At 37.1% G+C, this 20,753-nt stretch overlaps 1 protein-coding gene across 1 annotated transcript in view; it reads right to left on the reverse strand.

Annotated features, from left to right (window-relative positions):
• pgap1 (post-GPI attachment to proteins inositol deacylase 1) overlaps positions 1–20,753 on the reverse strand; it is a 24,644-nt gene continuing 3,891 nt past the window's right edge. Inside the window, exons 5-26 of the mRNA XM_079428835.1 lie at positions 14,054–14,214; positions 13,883–13,935; positions 13,703–13,769; positions 13,529–13,634; positions 13,348–13,406; positions 13,174–13,257; positions 11,292–11,341; positions 11,019–11,070; positions 10,857–10,934; positions 10,603–10,678; positions 9,084–9,157; positions 8,529–8,580; positions 8,380–8,446; positions 8,151–8,256; positions 8,032–8,070; positions 7,756–7,940; positions 7,402–7,632; positions 5,814–5,949; positions 4,039–4,089; positions 3,734–3,948; positions 3,455–3,559; positions 1–2,812 (exon numbers count right to left, since the gene is read on the reverse strand). Of these exons, the coding sequence (XP_079284961.1) occupies positions 2,671–2,812; positions 3,455–3,559; positions 3,734–3,948; positions 4,039–4,089; positions 5,814–5,949; positions 7,402–7,632; positions 7,756–7,940; positions 8,032–8,070; positions 8,151–8,256; positions 8,380–8,446; positions 8,529–8,580; positions 9,084–9,157; positions 10,603–10,678; positions 10,857–10,934; positions 11,019–11,070; positions 11,292–11,341; positions 13,174–13,257; positions 13,348–13,406; positions 13,529–13,634; positions 13,703–13,769; positions 13,883–13,935; positions 14,054–14,214 (2,189 nt within the window). The 3' untranslated portion in view covers positions 1–2,670. The remainder of the gene's footprint in view (positions 2,813–3,454; positions 3,560–3,733; positions 3,949–4,038; positions 4,090–5,813; positions 5,950–7,401; positions 7,633–7,755; positions 7,941–8,031; positions 8,071–8,150; positions 8,257–8,379; positions 8,447–8,528; positions 8,581–9,083; positions 9,158–10,602; positions 10,679–10,856; positions 10,935–11,018; positions 11,071–11,291; positions 11,342–13,173; positions 13,258–13,347; positions 13,407–13,528; positions 13,635–13,702; positions 13,770–13,882; positions 13,936–14,053; positions 14,215–20,753) is intronic.

Below are 20,753 nucleotides of genomic sequence, written 5' to 3' on the forward strand. Positions count from 1 at the left end.
CCAGAATTTATTGATCACTATAAAGTTCAAAACAACAGCATTTATTTTAAACTGAATTTTGTCACCTTTTAAAATGTAAAAGATCACATCTTACCGACTCCAAACTTTCAAATGGTAGTGTATTTATAAAACCACATTCCTCTAGGGTCTTTACTATTAATATTTAGCTGCTACAGCAGAGCTATTAACCACATAACAACAGTCTCTATTAAACAAAATGAGCAAATTCTTCATTACATTTCACAGCAGAAGCCTTACTAGCATCAATACAAACATTGCTGTCACTGCTGCAGAGTGCTGTTGGATCTGTTTGGCTCCATTGTTACATAATCAGGACAGATCTGGCCCTGAATTAGCAGTTTCTTGCTTTGAGACATATAATCAGATCCTGGCCTCCAAATATTGTGGCACATCACAGTGAACACCAATGAAAACAATCAGTCACAATCATATTGATAGAAAAAAGGCAGCCTTTCACACTTTCACCACAAAAACAGCTCAAAATTAGCATGAGGCAGAGCAAGATTTCAACAGCATAAAACACAACAAACATCAAAGCTCACTGCTAAATTATTCAAACACACACACACACACACACACATTCAGGTACATTCACAGTGCAGAAGACACAATTTTGTGCCATATGAGTGTTTTTGGTCAAGTACATCCTGTGAGAGGACGACGTCTGATTTAAATATCAGACTACTTGGATGGACTGACTGACAAAAATCCGTCCTCAATGAAGAGAAGGTTAAATTGCGAATGGGTATCAGAGAAGCAGGGGCATATTACAAGAAAGGCACCATTCTCTCATTCGATTCAGGATGACAAAGAATAATTTTAGCTCTCAGGTAAGAGATCCTGAATCAGACTATCAGCCGTCATGAGCAGATCAAATGATGATGGATCAGATGGGTGCTGCTGAGCAATGTGTGAGGAACACAGACAGTATTCACAAATATTACAATAATAATAATAATAAAAAAATCTCATGGCTACTGTGACTGTGGCAGTGTTTCTAACAATTTGTCTCAGGTTATAAAAGACGCTATAACCACAAATGTAACCAATGTTTTTTCAACACCACAAATTGTGCACACCGATATAAAATTATCATATTGCTTGTCAGTCCAGTTTTGCGATCGTACCTCGCAAAACTCGAGATAACACCTCCAGACGAAATGTTATGCTACTCAGACTCGCCTTACAGCTTCGGCTAACGCAAAAGGGTGTTAAGAAGTGATCAGTCTAACACAGAGGTACTCCAGCAGCTACAGGCATTACATGTGCATTCAAAGCTAAATGGCTTAAGGCAGAAATGACAGATCGAAGATGGAACAGGCAAATAGATCCGGTCACGCTCACACACAGACATGTGAATTGCAGAAAAGCTGATTAAACACCTAAAGCTGCTTTTACATCCTTAAGTCAACATGAAAATGCATTTCTAACCCATTTTACTTCCGAATTGTGACATGTTAGATGTGTATATTATACACCAGTTTTTTGCAAGATCTGCAAAGCTTGATTGGATATTATACTAGCAGAGGCTGGAATTAATTGCTAAAGCATTTTTATGCAGATTTTCAACTACAAAACTGTTAAATAATGCTATAATGTGATCACAAATTGCTGATGCTGTGAATCACAAGTGAAGCAAAGGCTTCAGTCAATAAAACAGAAAAACGAAACGCCTTGTTTTAAAAGTGATAACAGTGTAAGCAAACAAAACCGTTCCCAGTGGTTTTACGATGCATTTACTTTGAAACTATAGACTTTTCAGACACTATCCACACCACAATGATCTGAATCAATGTGTAAAATAAAATAATGAACATGTATCTGGATTGGAGCAAATGTAGATGTGTTCTTAATGCTCCATTTCATTTTTCACCGATGAGCCATGCACAAGATCAGGAAGTAAACAGGGTCAATTGATAGGGCACCATTTTTAAAATTCTGGCTGATATGGATAAATGATATAGCCAATAACCATAACATGGCTGATATAAAAATTACATACAATTTTTAAGAAGGAGTTAAAAATAAATCACTAAAAACTGAAATTATACAAATTAATTTTAGGCATCCCGAAATTATAATGTGCAATAAGAGAACAAGGAGAAATATCGGATACCGATAAATTAATAAATAAATTATTTAAAAACCCTCTAATATCCACTGACGACTGAAATGATACCAATATATAGTGTATCCCTATCAATTATGGATTCATGTTGACGAATTAATACTAAATCAGACATATACACTCCCACACCCCAACACACACACACACACACACACACACACACACACCAGTACAGGCTAGTTTCTCACACACTGATTAAATACAGTCTAAGACTTAGTTTAGTACAGGCCGAGGCTTAACGTGTCTGGGAAACTAGCCTTATGAACAAGAGGTATTGCTCATGAATACAAACATACCACCATTAACAAACATAATACCCTGTACAGAAGCTACAAATGATGACAAACGACAAGTCACATGACTCCAGATGTGCTGGTCCACTGATGTCACTAGTCCATGTGATCCCACTGAACACACAAAGGGTTCTAAGGCTGTTTTGGTCTAATCTGGTCTGAATTTATATAAAGCCCAAGTCTTGTTTTAATCTCAGTGCAGACTCACATTTAAAGTTTGTAGGGAGGTCAAAAGTAGCAAGAACAGGCCAAGAGGGTCAGAGCTGCAGACAGGAAATAAGTGACTCTGTAAATGTGCAGCGGACAAAAAGCCAGCATGCCCACACACAGCGGCAACAGTAGATGAAGCGTCAGATTCAGCATCAGTTTGCTGTAATACAAGTTTAAATACAGACATACAGCATTGTTAGAACTTGTGACAACAGACTTCTTGGCATCACTACTACTCAAACGTTTAGGGTCAGTAAGATTTGGTTTTATTTTTTATTCTTTTAATGCTTTTATTCAGCAAGGGTGCATTCAATTAATCAAAATATACAGTTAAGGCAATATAAATGTTATAAAATATTTATATTTCCATTTTCTGAGAATCACAGTTTCAACAAAAATTCATTCAAAATTCAAAAATTCTGTTTTCAACATATTGATAAAAACGTTTCTTGGGCATCAAATCAGAGTATCACAGCAATAAATTACATTTTAAAATAGACAAGTTAAATTGTAATATTTCATAATATTGCTGTGTTTACAGTACTTTTGATTAAATAAATGGATAAAAGACTTCTCAAAAAAACAAAAAAAATCTTACCCACCCTAAACTTTCAACAACAGTTTGTATGTATTTAAATATAATATTCACTATATATTTATGAAGATTTTAAATTTCAATTAAGCAACATCATGAAAAAAGCTCTTTGATATGGCCATATTAGGAGTGTCACTGATGAACATGGCTATTTGAAATTATGTCAAATAAATAACATGAAACAATATGTAAGAAATGCACACAAACCTGCGCAGGAGTGTAGCTGTGTTACAGTTGATGAGCAGAACAGAGCTGATGAGCAGGGGTACAACGTGAGGCCAGCAGGGGTCAGGATCCAGATGAACCCAATATCTGAACAAGACACAAACATGTGCAAATTAAAATCACTCTTTAGAGGATGTAGATTATCTTCTCTTCACTCTCAGGCACTTGATCTCTTGTAGAACTTGCAGTAACTTGCAGTAACTTGCATGAGAAATGCAGAGGAAAATAAATCTGATGAATTTATACTTTAATGACGATTACCTGAGATTGTGCCTCCAGTGGATGAGGGAAGGGACACTGAGCATCATGGTAAGAGTAAGCAGTGTGGACAGACTAAAGTGGAGCTGCAGATCATCTCTGACGTCTTGTAGCACTGATTCTGTCAGTAAAGGGCTGCCGTTACATTCTTTAACCTTACTGTGACCATCACTGGCACGGAAACCATTTTCTGATTTTTCTGAAACTTTCTGGGGCGCCTGGTTTAACAAAAACAAAACATTTTGAACTTACAGGTATTGTAAGCCAAGTAGAAAGTCAAAAAGTGATGTAAAACAAGACATTCATACCAGGTTCAACATGTGGCTCAGTGACCTCTCTGTCATCTGTAATCTAAGAACCTGGACAAAGACAAATAATCACAAGAGATTAAAATCATTACGAAGAAAACCGTACATTCAAATTAGAAATGAAAAATATTAGAGTAAAATCTCAAAAAATATTGAATATCATGGAAAAGGTCTTTATTCTTTCTAATTTAACTAGATTAAATTAACTAGATTCATTGCACACAAATTGAAATATTTCAAGAGTTATTTTGGTTTAATTCTTAGGAAAATTAAAAAAAATTCAGTATCTCAAAAAAATTTGAATATTAAGAGCTCGATTAGTTTGATTAATTTTGAGTATAAATACTGGGTACTTCCTGGGCTAGTTTAGAACATGCGACCACAATTATAGGAAAGACTACTGATTTGTAAATTGTCCAGAAGACGATCATCGACACCCTCCACAAGGAGGGTAAGCCACAGAAGGTCATCGCTGAAAGGGCTGGCTGTTCACAGAGTGCTGTATCAAAATATTCATAGAAAGTTGACTGGAAGGAAAAAGTGTGGTAGGAAAAGGTGCACAAGCAACAGGGATGACCACAGCCTTGGGAATATAGTCAGGAAAAACCGATTCAAGAACTTGGGAGAGCTTCACAAGGAGTGGACTGAAGCTGGAGTCAGCGCATCAAGAGTCACCACACACAGACATCTTCAGGAAATGGGCTACAGCTGTCACATTCCTAGAACCAAGCCACTTCTGAACCAGAAACAATGTAGGAAGCGTCTCACCTGGGCTGAGGAGAAAAAGAATGTCCTTTTTTCAGCTGAAAGTCAATTTTGCATTTCATTTGGAAATCAAGGTCTGGAAGAAGACTGGAGAGGCACAGAACCCAAGCTGCTTGAAGTCCAGTGTGAAGTTTCCGAAGTCAGTGATGATTTGGGGTGCCGTGACGTCTGGTGTTGGTCCATTGTGTTTTATCAAGTCCAGAGTCAATGTAGCCGTCTACCAGGAGATTTGGGAGCACTTTATGCTTCCATCTGCTGACAAGCTTTATAGAGATGCTGATTTCATTTTGCAGCAGAACGTAGCACCTACCCACAGTGCCAAAACCACTTCTAACTGGTTTGCTGACCATGATATTACTGTGCTTGATTGGCCAGACAACTCGCCTGACCTAAACCCCATAGAGAATCTATGGGGTATTGTGAAGAAGATAAATGACATCTGACAAACAATACAGACGAGCTAAAGACCGCTATCAAAGCAACCTGGGCTTCAATAATGCTTCAGCAGTGCCACAGGCTGATGGCCTCCATGCCACACCACATCGAAGCAGTAATTTGGGCAAAAGGAGCCCCAACCAAGTATTGAGTGCATAATTAAACCTATTTTGGAGATCTTGAACATTTCTTTTTTTTTTGTAAATCTTTTTTTGATTGATCTTTGAGAAAATATTCAAATTTTTGGAGATACTGAATTTAATTTTCCTAATCTGTACGTCGTCACCATCTGAAATATTTCAAGAGTTTTGTTTTAATTCTGTTTGTGTGCAATGAATCTAGAACAAAGTTTGCTTTTTTTTTTTATTAAATTACAAAAAATAAAAACCTTTTCCATGATATTCAAATTTTTTGAGATGCACCTGTATTATAAGCATCAGTAGGCATTATAAGCATAAGTCAAGCATTCATTATCACAAAAAACATATCTCTAGGATCACCTCTTATCAATACTAACACAACTTTATATAGAGTAGGTATGAAAAGGTTTGATGATGTATGGACAGATTACTCACCCTATAGAGGTGGAGAAAAGAGGAGACCATAAGAGCCAATGCTCCACATGTGACGCCTCCCAGCACACTTAAAAAGATAATCAGGAGAATCTGAGATTTAAAACGAAGCGTGCCGCAATCCCGGGACACTGAAGGTCTGCAGACAAACACAGAGTCACACACGACATGGAAACATTTCTGAAAAGAGCTGCAGAAACATAGTCGTTAACTAGATTCTATGGCAAAAAGTTAACAATGTAATCTATTAACTGCACTGGGGTGGTTGTTATAACACGCACAAACACAAATGTGTGTTTTTGTGAAACGTGGGGACATCCCACAGGCGTAATGGTTTTTATACTGTAAAACTGTATGTGCTATTGCCCTACACCAACCCTACACCTAAATTTAGCCCTCACAGGAAACTGCGCATTTTTACTTTCTCAAAAAAAAAACCTCACTCTGTATGATTTATAAGGATTTTTAAAAATGGGGACATGGGGTAATGTCCTCATAAGTCACCTTCTTGTAATACCTATGTCATTATACAAATTTATGTCCTCATTTGTCACAAAAAAGCGCAAACACACACATATAACTTTTTTCCTTTTTGGTAATTCAACATCAGAATCAGATCAGAATCAGAATGAGCTTTATTGCCAGGTATGTTTGCACATACGAGGAATTTGTTTTAGTGACAGTAGCGCCACAGTGTGGCAGAATGACAGCAACAGGACAGGACACAGATAATAAAAAATTTAAATAAAATAATGTACAAATATACAAAAATGGACAATGTGCCAAATAGCACAAACACAATATACAAAACAGACAATTCGTTATGTACAGGTATGTTAGGTGCAAATTTGAAATGTAATAAGTATGTGTGTGTTTATTGTTAAGAGTTCAAGTGTTCATGAGATGGATTGCCTGAGGGAAGAAACTGTTCCTGTGTCTGGTCGTCGTTCTGGTGCACAGAGCTCTTTAGCGTCATCAGGACTTTAGATCAAAATGTACATACTTTATATACAAGGAAGGCTCTTTATGTTATGTCCTGTAACCACAGTACAATACTGTATGCTGTACTGCATTGTTAAAATATTGACTTAATATTTATATTTAATTATTAATGAACATCTAAGATTTATAGACCATGTTTAAAAAAACTAAATCCACAAAAAACATTTTTGCATGTGAACTGAATGCGTTTTCACACTTCCTTTTATATGTTTATGGTCAGTAAGGATTTTCTAATCTCTCTGGCTTTAGAAAGTCTCTCTTTACTTAAAAGTTTGGTGGAAACGGTGATACATTTTTCATTATTCTTTGATGAATAGAAAGTTTGAAGAAAAGCACTTATTTGAAATAGAAACCTTTCGTAACATTTTAAATGTCTTTGCTATAATTTGATCAATTTAATGCATCCTTGATAAAAAAAAAAAAAAACATTATTGAACTAACAGAATGACAAGTGTTAATTTCTGTCTGATGTTTGATTTGGATCAAAACCTCTACATTTAGATAACACATAACACTTCAAAAATCATCAATTTATTTAGAGCACCAACTACAAAGCTATTACAATATCACTTACTATTAACATTTTTACCTGTGCAGTGGAGCAAGAAAAAAGGACAGGAAGCAGACAAACACTCGGAGGACTGCGCTACCCCAGAATGCAATGGATGAACCGAGCACACAGAGCAGTGGGGACACTATACGGGGCCATTCCTGCACAGAGGCCTTTGGATCCTGAGATAGGTCCACCACAGAGTTTAGAGGAAGAGAATCCACCGTAGGGAGACCCAGAGAGGACCAGACATCCTGAAACCAGCTCTGCCTATGGAAGAACAAAAAGGGAAAAATAGATACTGTAAACATTTTATAACTATATAATTTGCATGCAAAAAATGTATTTGTATTGTCAAAACTGAACATTGCCCAAACAAAAAGCTTCACTCACCTGAGCAGCAGCAGCAGCAGGAGGATGGGCAGTTCCAGTTTGTGGAGCTGTAATGATTTACTTATGCCCTCTTGCATTCCAGCAGGATGTCCAGATCTTTTGATGGAGCTCAGCTGAGCCCTGATCATCAGAAGAAGCACTACAGCTGAGTAGACAGGCAGAACTGGACCACAGAAACGCAGAATCTAAAGAAAAACAATTACTTTTGAATATGAGGAATACCCTGGGGTTGAAAGTTAATAGCAGGCCCAATGAAATACCGCAATGTAAGCACACCTGCCCAAGCACTTTGGGAAACGAAGTCCGAATAGACACCTATAAACACAAAATACAAAATGTGTTGCCGATAACTGACAAGTTCGCTTTTGATAAAACAACAAATGTGGATGAAATACCTTGTATTGGCAGTTGGGGGCAGTGTGGAGCTGTAGGAGGGCACTGGAGGCATTGTCTGGGCGGCTGGTGTGAAGCATGCTGTAGATGTCAGATACCGAAGGAATACTTTGGTGGAAAAAAAAAAAAAAAAAAAAAGACAGACAAAAGTCATAAATAACAACCATTAGTATTCTGCTGCAAAACCAGAGCTGAGGAAAGTTGGCTAATTAATGACAAGAATTGTTCTACCTTGCCGTATCAAAGAAGTCTTCATGAAACCAAGGTACCCTCAGTCTGTACACACTGGGCAGTCTGTCTGTATAACACAACATGTACAGCATCAGTCCTTTAATTCACCATGCTTAATTTATGGCAGATAAAGCTGAATAACTGGTTACCTTTAGTGGTTTTGCAGTGACTCGTGATTGTTATTCTGAAAGCTTGATAGACCTAAAGGAACACAAACAAATTCACTTTTACTATGCATATGTTCAAAGTTATGCCAAAAAGTGCTTCTGGGGTGTAAAAAGTCCATACATCGGTGCTCTTTGGATGCGGGATTCTTTCGTATCATCAAAAAACTCATAAATCCAAGACACTCGAGTAGTGTGAAAAAATTATAAAAGCCTTTATTCACATTGCTTTAGAATTTAAAAACAACACTTTTGTGCACCAACGTGTTGCGGCTAACTCGCCTTCATCAGGGTGTCAATTTACAAACACACTCACTTTTATTATGCTTTCTGGTATATGACTTATTTTAATTAAAGGTAAGGGTGTAACAGATTACTGAATAGAACATCAACTTAAGGAACTATTCTAAAGACCGTTATGGAATTTGTACCATTACAAAAGCTCCTACTATGAATGGATATCTGAAAAAGTAGAGGAATAAATTCTATGGAGAATCTGAAGTTAAAAGGGAAGGAACAGGGAATGCTGTGAGCGATCACCTGATGAAAGTCTTGCAGCTGTAGTGTATGTAGCAGCCCAGAGGAGTTTATGCTGATGTCACTACCAGTCAGACCTACAAACCATCTCATACAAGTTAAAGCATCCACATACAATAAACTTTTTTTTTTCTTCTTTTTTTTAAAGAATGACAGAGTAAGAATATTACATTGTTCTATACAGGCCTATTTTATGTTAACAATGTGTAAACATAGCTCATACAGCTGTCATTAAAGCAAAATGGGCAACTAAAAAGCACTGGGGTCTCATTTATAAAACTCTCCGTACATTTCATCCTAAAAGTGTACGTACGCACACAAGCTAGATTTTGCATACGCGTGAATTTTTTCAGATTTATAAAACAGTTTGTACGCCAGAACCTGTGCAACAATCTCTTTATAAATCCCAGTGAGAGGAAAATTGTGCGTACGTGCATCTCCACCCCGACTCCTCCCAGAATTCACCATTTATTGAGCTTACAACGCCTAGTTTTACTACGCATAAGCTCATCTGCATATCAATTCCATGCACATTCCCATCCACATGACACCGTGTTTAACACCGTCAAAGGTACAAGATGTTAAGGAAATATGAGATCCTGACTGTAATTCCATTTGGGCCATAGCCTACACATTAATTTTTATTGCTAAAAATTATCCAGTATCCTTGTTATGTTTTATAATAAATATGAAAATATCCATAAAAACAAAACGGTTTAAAATAGTTGATCTCATTCTTTTACACTGGTTATATAGTATTTCAATTGTTTTAAACAATTAAATTTATGCTGTTTTGCTGATAAGGTGACCATAAGCTGAACATCTGTTTTTAGTGGAAAATTTTTTGCAGTGTAAATACAATTGTCTGACTCGGCGAATTACTGAAAGTATTTAAAGGAATTGTGCAAATCTTACCATTTTCCTTCAAATACAGTGGTATTTTTTAGAATGTTTTGGAGATGCCTTTACACGACATCAATACGTCCGTGCAGCTGTACAGTAAGATATTATCATTGGTCCTATTTCAAACCGGACTGAGCGTTTGACAACCGTATCCAGCTGTGTCCGCCATAATATCAAAGTAAGTGCACATCATGATCACTTACTTATCAAATAAAATAAAAAACTCCTCGCTGTCATTAAAACACAGGATGTCACATGAAAAGTGATCAAATGCATCCACTATATGTCTAAATTTTATTTTGTTTAACTTCTGCGTAATTACTTTTTGCAATTTCAGTGCTTAATGAGAGTGGAATATTTATTGTAAATGCATATCGAAATGAAAACACAGTTTAAAATCATTTACTTCATTACTTCTCACTCCAAAAAAGTTTGTACATATTTACGCCAAGTTTATTTGTTATAAATCCGGATATGTGCGTGGAAAATTTCTTACGCATATTATATGCCCATTTTGTGCGTACGCAGCATTTATAAATGAGACCCCTGCTCTGTATGACAGCATCTGGTAAATGCCTTGAAAGTAAAATGCAAACAAGCATGCAGTTCAGTGGCTCACCAAAAGACAGCACATGAGGCACCTGCACTGAGACAGTCAAGCTCTCCTCTCTCTGCAGCTCACACTCCACTACAAACTACAATCAGACGATCAAGCATTTAGAAAGCATCTAAAACATTGAGCTCAACGCAAATTATTTTGACAAATCGTCTAATGCATGTTTTAAGAATGGAAATGTCTGCTAATGCGGTCTGTCTTGTAATGCAAGTTTTCATTACCAACATGATAACGTGAACTGTATGTTAACTTCTAACCTCTGTTCCACTGGGGTTTGAGGTGTCAATAATGAGATGAGAGACAGACAAAAGTTCGCTGATTTTCACTGTAACAGCCTATAAAGAAACACAGACCATTTTTACAACAATTTGTATTTTTAATGTCACAATATAATGTGTTACTGAATAAACTAGAATGACCTTATAGGCTGGAAGAAGTTCTGTGTGAGATGAGAGATCTACTGCCTGAACACTGGGTAATGGGGAAAAATAGATAAGAAAGCAATTTACAAAGCAAATCATATAACACATACTATTTACATTATAAGCAAAAGTCCATATTAATGGTATGGATCAACGTGTGCAATGCACCAGACTTATGAAAATGTGCTATCTTTACGAGTGAAGATTCTGTATGGGCCTGGTAGTAATCATTTCTTTTTGAGAGGAATTTATGTGGCTTATTTTACTCACCACATTGAGCCACTCATCTGTGTACAGCCATACAGCCAGCTGGTCATTTCCTGTTGAACACGTACAGACACACATAGCTCTTCATAACAGCTGAGAATATTCACAATTAGCATAAGTCACGAGGAACAAAGAAAATCGCAACTTGGACAACATCCTGCATAATGGAAAAGCTGCACTTTCCTGCAAAATATATACTTACTTTGCTTAGTATATAATAATTAGTGCTGGGCAAAGATTAATCGCATCCAAAAAAAAGTTGTTTATATAATATATGTGCGTGTACTGTGTATATTTATTATGTACATTATCTCACAGAAGTGAGTACACCCCTCACATTTTATTATATATTTTCATGCGATAACACTGAAGAAATGACACTTTGCTACAATGTAAAGTAGTGAGTGTACAGCTTGTATAACAGTGTAAATTTGCTGTCCCCTCAAAATAACTCAACACACAGCCATTAATGTCTAAACCGCTGGCCACAAAAGTGACTACACCCCAAAGTGAAAATGTCCAAATTGGGCCCAAAGTGTAATTATTTTGTGTGGCCACCATTATTTTCGAGCACTGCCTTAACCCTCTTGGGGATGGAGTTCACCAGAGCTTCACAGGTTGCCACTGGAGTCCTCTTCCACTCCTCCACCTTCTGTTTGAGCTCAATAGGGTTTAGGTCTGAAGACATGCATTGCGGTTTTTCTTATGCATCATCTTTAGAAGAGGCTTCCTTCTGGGGCGACAGCCATGCAGACCAATTTGATGCAGTATGCGGTGGATGGTCTGAGCACTGACAGGCTGACCCCCCACCCCTTCAACCTCTACAGCAATGCTGGCAGCACTCATACGTCTATTGCCCAAACACAACCTCTGGATATGATGCTGAGCATGTGCACTCAACTTCGTTGGTCGACCATGGCGAGGCTTGTTCTGAGTGGAACCTGTCCTCTTAAACCGCTGTATGGTCTTGGCCACCGTGCTGCAGCTCAGTTTGAGGGTCTTGGCAATCTTTTTATAGCCTACGCCATCTTTATGTAGAGCAACAATTCTTTTTTTCAGATCCTCAGATAGTTCTTTGCCATGAGGTGCCATGTTGAACTTCCAGTGACCAGTATATGAGAGTGAGAGCAATTAACACCAAATTTAACACACCTGCTCCCCATTCACACTTGAGATCTTGTAACACTAACGAGTCACATGACACCCGGGAGAGAAAATGGCTAATTGGGCCCAATTTAGGCATTTTCACTTAGGGGTGTACTCACTTTTATGGCCAGCGGTTTAGACATTAATGGCTGTGTGTTGAGTTATTTTGAGGGGACAGCAAATTTACATTATTATACAAGCTGTACACTCACTACTTTACATTGTAGCAAAGTGTAATTTCTTCAGTGTTGTCACATGAAAAGATATAAAATAGTTACAAAAATGTGAGGGTGTACTTCTGTGAGATACTGTATATGTAAAAAAAAAATATTTACATATAAATTATATGAATATAAATATATAGATTTAATATATAAACATTTTTCTTAAATATATACATGCATGTGTGTGTATTTATATATACATAATAACACACACATATATTATATAAAAATGGATGTGATTAATCAAGATTAATCGTTGCCTAACACTAATACAATATATATATTTTTTACAAACATTATTTTGCTTCAAAATATTTGACGAGTTTTAAAACATAAGAATTTTCACATTAAATTACATCTGAATGCACTTCATAACTGGGACACCATGTAAAGAGATTTAAAATTAATGCTATTAAACAGACCTAATTTCACCAAATGTTTAGTGACATTTAAATCAAAAAGTTACATTTAAATGAAAAAAGGTTTCTGGGTGTGATGCTGTTGGTCTCTCTCACCATATTACTACTGCGGCAGTGGAAATGACTGTAGGCTTTCCTTCGACTGGAGAGAGCAAACAGGAAGTACATGACTTGAGCTTCCTGGCAAGAGTAGGAGGATGGTTTACATTAGTGCAACGTTCAGAGAAACCCTGCTGGGATAATTTTGCCTGAGATGAAACATATTGTCACCTTGGGGGCACTGTAGAACAGACGGAGTGTGTTGACCTCCTTCCACACCTCAGGAGGAGCTGTAAGGATGGATGAATAGATGCGGATATAAATAGCAAGAATAGGAGAAACCAGATATCATCTTCCAGCTGTGATGAAAACTGATAAGCCTATAAATATACATGTGCACACAAACACAGACCTGAGAAAGTGACAGGGGCATCCTGTGCTCCTTCAGGCTGCAGCACTGGATGTCTAAAGAAGTGATAGTTCAGCACTGACATTCGCTTCTCAGGACTCTCTGTGAACTAAAGAGAAACATGAGTCAATAAAACACCTTAAACACACACTCACACTGTATTAGGACATGACTCACCTGCCCTGTTTCAAGTTCAATAAGGTCGAAGAACGCCCGGACTGTGGCCAGAACCAGCTCCTTGCACCTTAAAGTTTAGAGGATTTCATATTATAAAGGATGAAATTCATTAAAATAATTAATCATCAGTTTAATTCTCTCTCCATTTTCATTAAACAATGCAAGGATACAAAAACATACCAAACGATGGAAATGTGATCTGTGGAAACCCAGGTTCGGGGAACTGCAGTCGCCTAAAACCAATTCACAAAACACCAAGCTAAGGACTTTAAAAACAAATCAGGTTCTGCTTGGAAAAAAACTCTTTAGTTAAATATTTCAACTTGAAACTTTAATGGCTAGTAGACCTACCACTACTGACATCTTATTGAGGTCATCGATGGGGCAGGACAGTGCTGTCAAACCAGAGCGCACCTGGAAGTCAAGGTAACCACCACCCACAGAGAGAACGGTTACATTTCGAAGGTCTTCAGCATTTGTGGCCCAGCGATGCCTCACTGTAGAGTAAAACCCTACCACAGACACACAGTTCAGATGTTAGTGTATCAAAAAACTCCACCAAAGTGAGAAAGTGTAATATACAAATACACAAGTTTATACCTTCTGAATAAACTATTGTTATAAAAGTATGGGGGCAGTATTTATTTTTACATTTTTGAAAGAAGTCTCTTATGCTCACCATAACTGCATGTGAGCAAAAAAAAAAAACAATTAAATAAAAAAATCATATTGTAAAATTACAATTCACAAATAAATGTTTTCCAATTTAAAGTTGAATTTTAAGCAGCCATTTTCTTCAGTCTTCAAAAATCATTGTAATATGCTGATTTCTTATTAGTGCTGTCAAACAATTAATCGTGATTAGTCGCATCCAAAATGAAAACTTTGTTTACATATATCTGTGTGTACTGTGTATATATAAATACACACACATATACAGTATATATAGAATATATTTACATGTACAGGTCCTTTTCAAAAAATTAGCATATTGTGATAAAGTTCATTATTTTCTGTAATGTACTGATAAACATTAGACTTTCATATATTTTAGATTCATTACAACACAACTGAATTAGTTCAAGCCTTTTATTGTTTTAATATTGATGATTTTGGCATACAGCTCATGAAAACCCAAAATTCCCATCTCAAAAAATTAGCATATCATGAAAAGGTTCTCTAAACGAGCTATTAACCTAATCATCTGAATCGACTAATTAACTCTAAACACCTGCAAAAGATTCTTGAGGCTTTTAAAAACTCCCAGCCTGGTTCATTACTCAAAACCGCAATCATGGGTAAGACTGCCGACCTGACTGCTGTCCAGAAGGCCATCATTGACACCCTCAAGCAAGAGGGTAAGACACAGAAAGAAATTTCTGAACGAATAGGCTGTTCCCAGAGTGCTGTATCAAGGCACCTCAGTGGGAAGTCTGTGGGAAGGAAAAAGTGTGGCAGAAAACGCAGCACAACGAGAAGAGGTGACCGGACCCTGAGGAAGATTGTGGAGAAGGACCGATTCCAGACCTTGGGGGACCTGCGGAAGCAGTGGACTGAGTCTGGAGTAGAAACATCCAGAGCCACCGTGTACAGGCGTGTGCTGGAAATGGGCTACAGGTGCCGCATTCCCCAGGTCAAGCCACTTTTGAACCAGAAACAGCGGCAGAAGCGCCTGACCTGGGCTACAGAGAAGCAGCACTGGACTGTTGCTCAGTGGTCCAAAGTAGTTTTTTCGGATGAAAGCAAATTTTGCATGTCATTCGGAAATCAAGGTGCCAGAGTCTGGAGGAAGACTGGGGAGAGGGAAATGCCAAAATGCCTGAAGTCCAGTGTCAAGTACCCACAGTCAGTGATGGTCTGGGGTGCCATGTCAGCTGCTGGTGTTGGTCCACTGTGTTTTATCAAGGGCAGGGTCAATGCAGCTAGCTATCAGGAGATTTTGGAGCACTTCATGCTTCCATCTGCTGAAAAGTTTTATGGAGATGAAGATTTCATTTTTCAGCACGACCTAGCACCTGCTCACAGTGCCAAAACCACTGGTAAATGGTTTACTGACCATGGTATTACTGTGCTCAATTGGCCTGCCAACTCTCCTGACCTGAACCCCATAGAGAATCTGTGGGATATTGTGAAGAGAAAGTTGAGATAGGGGTGGGCGATATGGGAAAAATATCATATCACGATTTTTTATAGAAATATCACGATTCACGATTTTTATCCCGATTCTTTGTTAGTTTTACTATTTTGGTTTTACAAGTTGTCTGAGCATTACAGCCAAACTAGAAAGACAAAGATGCATGGCAGATATTTAGGCCAAAGTGGGTGAAGATAAAAAATCTTTGTCATTATTTTATTTTTCTTATTAAAAAATAAGAACAAAGATACACATTACAAATACACATAATATACAAATAAAACAAACAGTGCTTTATTTCCAGGTACAATAGGTGTATTTAGCAGAGAATTCAATGAAATTGAATGAACAAATATAAAAATAAAACACTAGATAGACTGATTCCTAAAGCAACTGTATTAAAGTTTTTCAGTCAAGAATAGTGAGTGATTTTTCTCTTTTGCGTTTTGTTGTTTTGTTAACGTTAAATGAATAGTTCCCCCACAAATTAATATTCTGTCATCTGTCTGTCAATTCTGTCATAATGTTGTATTTTTATATCATCATTTACTCAAAAGTTGTTTTAAACCGGAATGAGTTTCTTTCTTCTGCTGAACATTTATAAATGCTATTTTGAAGAAGGTGGAAAACCAAACAGTTGCTGGTCCTCAGTGACTTCCATAGGATTTTTCTTTCCTACTATCAAAGTCAATGTAGACCAGCAACTGTTTGGTTTTCCACTGAGTAAATAATGACAGAAATTCAATTTTAGGGTGAACTATCCCTTTAATGACAGTCGACAGCATGTTTAGTGTCCTGTCCCTTTAAGAGCTGCACGCATCTAATATACAGGCACGCATCTGTTTCTCTCTTAACTATTTACTTTCATTTTAGAGATAACCAACTCAGTCTGTATGTAAACCTTGTGTGTTTTGACAGTATTAGCGCAAAATATAACTTAGTTGAGTAATCAGGCGCTGTTAGACAGGCGTTTTAGTGCGCGTGCTTCAGGTTCAGAACAAGCGCACGTCAGACCAGCGCGCGAATTAAACATTTAACCAGCAAGGCTTGTATGCAAATAATGTACTTTTGCGATCGCGAATAAGTGCAGTGTCCTGTCTGAGTAACTCTACTGCTGTATGTCGTGTTGTACAGTATATAGAGACGGCGGCGCCAGAACTGTATTTGACAATGTGCGCGGTAGCGCGATACTACGATATTTCTTCAAAAGCAGATCGTGGAGACATTTTTATCGTCCACGATCAAAAATCGTCATATCGCACACCCCTAAGTTGAGAGACGCAAGACCCAACACTCTGGATGAGCTTAAGGCCGCTATCGAAGCATCCTGGGCCTCCATAACACCTCAGCAGTGCCACAGGCTGATTGCCTCCATGCCACGCCACATTGAAGCAGTCATTTCTGCAAAAGGATTCCCGATCAAGTATTGAGTGCATAACTGAACATAATTATTTGAAGGTTGACTTTTTTTTGTATTAAAAACACTTTTCTTTTATTGGTCGGATGAAATATGCTAATTTTTTGAGATAGGAATTTTGGGTTTTCATGAGCTGTATGCCAAAATCATCAATATTAAAACAATACAAGGCTTGAACTACTTCAGTTGTGTTGTAATGAATCTAAAATATATGAAAGTCTAATGTTTATCAGTACATTACAGAAAATAATGAACTTTATCACAATATGCTAACTTTTTGAAAAGGACCTGTATATTTATATTCATATATATTAATAAGCGTAAAAAAATTTTTTAAAGGGGTCTTATTATGCTTTTTCACTTTTTGAATTTTAGTCAGTGTGTAATGTGTATGTTTGGGCATAAAAAGATCTACAAAGTTACACATCTCAAAGACCACTCCAAAGGGAGATATAAAAAAAATCCCTTTTCAGGAACTACAACGAACGGCTCATTTGGACTACAGCGTTGCTTTCCTGTATTTGTGATGTCACAAAGTGGCCCATTAGAATATCATTAAAATAAATCTCACCTACGGAAATTCGAATGGTTGGGGGGTGGGGAGAACGCTTGGTTGAGCACTGCACGTTTCAAAATCGAAACCCTGCGGGTGATTTTATATCACTGTATTTATGAAGGAAACCGACTGTCTTCAGAAAATTTTGGATATCATTTTCATTTCATCTTGCATGTAATGTCTGATAAAGCAGCGTTTGTGAGAGAAGCGCTGCTTTGTGTACAGCATTCAGCACCACCCGCTGGCAGAGAATTCATTTGCATATATAAGCCGCCACAAATAGTCCACGTCTGTGGGACTATGGTATAAATAAATTCAACTGTATAACAGTTTCACTGCAATTCATGTTATAATGTTAGAATTAAAGAACAACAAACATAATACATATTACCATTGCACTTATCTGTACATAGTAAAAGCTGTTATTTTTAAGCTGTTGTTGACATCCTATCTAAAACGTGATTTAGCCAAAAAAACAACAACAGTAACATTACCACTTTAATATGTCTTGCAATATCCGTGCATGCAAAGGTTCTGCTTGATCCTGCTTTGGCAAGGGGCGGGGCAATACTGAAACGCCATCTAAGCTGTTCACCAATCACAACGCACTGGGACAGCAAACCAATCACAACACCTTCAATTTTTTGGAACGCGGGCCTTCATCAAACCCGGAACTAATCGAGCTGTTTGTGCCAGGCTGGGGAGAAAGGTATTGTAATAATGTAAATTATGAGAAAAATATTTTTTCGATTTTCGAACCACCAAGCATGAGAGCATTTTCTAGTACACCCCCAAAACAAAATCAAGACTTTGTAAAAAGAGCATAATAGGACCCCTTTAAATATATACATGCATGGTTGTATATTTATAAAATCAGTTAAAAGGTTTAAAATCACTTATTTTATTTACTTTTTTCAGTAATTTATGAATATATTTTAAAAGGTTTGCTGCAAATAAAATATTTTTTATTTTTTTATTATTTCATTCAGAAAAAGGCAGAAGCAAATTACAAACATTATAATAAACACTGTAAACATAGGCTGTTTTAGTTCCCCTCACTCCACAACAAATTCTTTCAATTAACAGTAGACTATTTAGAAAAGAAAAAGACTTAAAAATGTAGAGAAGCTATAGCTATTATAAACGACAAACTAAAACGAATTAATTTAGGCTAAAACGAAACTAAAACCAATGTTGCCAAAATATTATTTACCTTTTATGTAGGCCTACTTCACTCTCGTTCCAATATCCACGTAAAACAAAATGTTTTGCATAACTTCACGGCGGAACGGTGATAACGCTTAACGGCACAGATTTTACTACATATTTAAACGGAGAAGTTTTTTTTTTTCCATATGTTTGACTGATTGTTTTTTATAATGATAATGAACAGACTGCATTGTCAAGGTAGAATGCTTAACTGTGCGAGCATTCACTGGTGTGCGCTGGTGCAATCACTGATTTTTTTTTCTCCTTCTAACAGGAAGCAACTACTCCTTTTAGTCATGAAGATAATCGGAATTGTAAAAGGTTTGCTTTTATTTGTGTACATTCACAATAAAATCAAATCTTTGCGCTTTTGTAAAATAAGCCTAAAAAAATAGGATGCCGCTTTTTAGAGTTTCATCCCTCTATCTGATGTGAGCATAAGTATTGGAACAGTTGCCTCACAGATCTAAGTGATCAGCTGTGTCCTGTTGCATTAATTCTTCAGATATTAAAAGCAGGGAATGTGTTGTATCAGTTATATCCATTACTTCTGTATTCTGAATCTTGCATTCGATGATGACACACACAAACCAGGATGAAGATGAGGGAGCTGACTTTGAGAGAAAAGCAAGCAATTTGGATGCTAAAAGAAAGGAGGAAGTCAGATAGAGCTCTAGCAAAAACAAAGGGCATGGAGAAATCAAGAGTTTGGAAACCACCAGCAACCAACAACTCCCTGATCGGCTGAGAAAACAACAGTAGTTGATGACAGACAAATCATAAAAACTGTGAAAATGAACCCTAAAAGACGTGTCTGTAAAATCACCAACAACTTCCAGAAAGCTGAGGTGATGCTCTGACAATCTACTGTCCTCAGGAGACTTTGACACAGAATTACAGATGCTACACAGCAAGATGCAAACCTCTGACCAGCACCAAAATTAGAAAGGCAAGATTAGAGTTTGCAAAAAAAGCACAAAGGTGAGCCAGAAGAGTTTTGGAACTGTGTTTATGGACCGATGAGACAAAGATGAACCTTTATTTAAGTGATGGGAAAGCAAAAATGTGGAGAAAAAGAGGGAACTGCAATGATCCCAAGCGTACAGCCTCATCTGTCTGTGGGTCACAGACTCACTGCTGTGATTGTGCGCAAGGGATCTGCAACTAAATAATAGCTTTTAATCTTTTATATCTGCCTTATGTTCAACTGCCCCAATACTTATGCTGACATCAATGAGTGGGATGAACTCTAAAAGTGCTGTTCTTTTTATTTGGTAAAACATGTATGTGTTGAAACGGCTAATAATAAAATGTGACATTCTGTAGTTTTGTCTCATATTCATCTTTTAATCATATTTGTAAATGTCTTGACTCCACAACCAACAGAACAATTTTGTCTTTTACTGTTCCAATACTTATGGAGGGCACTGTGTGTGTGTGTGTGATATATATATATATATATATATATATATAGCGCCTAGCTTTATGTTTTTCCTCTGCTCGCAAAAGCACTGCAGGTGCGTGATGTGATAGCTATGATGACCATGTGAATCCTCATGTTCTGTTGTTTGCTGCTTTTTGCGCATGTAAAATTAATCCATGGAAAAATGTTAGTAACGGGTCACAGACACTTATTCTTTCAAATTTAATTCAGTTCTAATTTAAAATAATCTTGTTGGTTAACGGTTAATAATCGGTTAACGAGCGTTGTTTGTCGGTTAAGAAAAATAACCGA

The sequence above is a fragment of the Barbus barbus genome (assembly GCF_936440315.1).
Source record: "Barbus barbus genome assembly, chromosome: 11".
NCBI classification, from domain to species: Eukaryota; Metazoa; Chordata; class Actinopteri; order Cypriniformes; family Cyprinidae; genus Barbus; species Barbus barbus.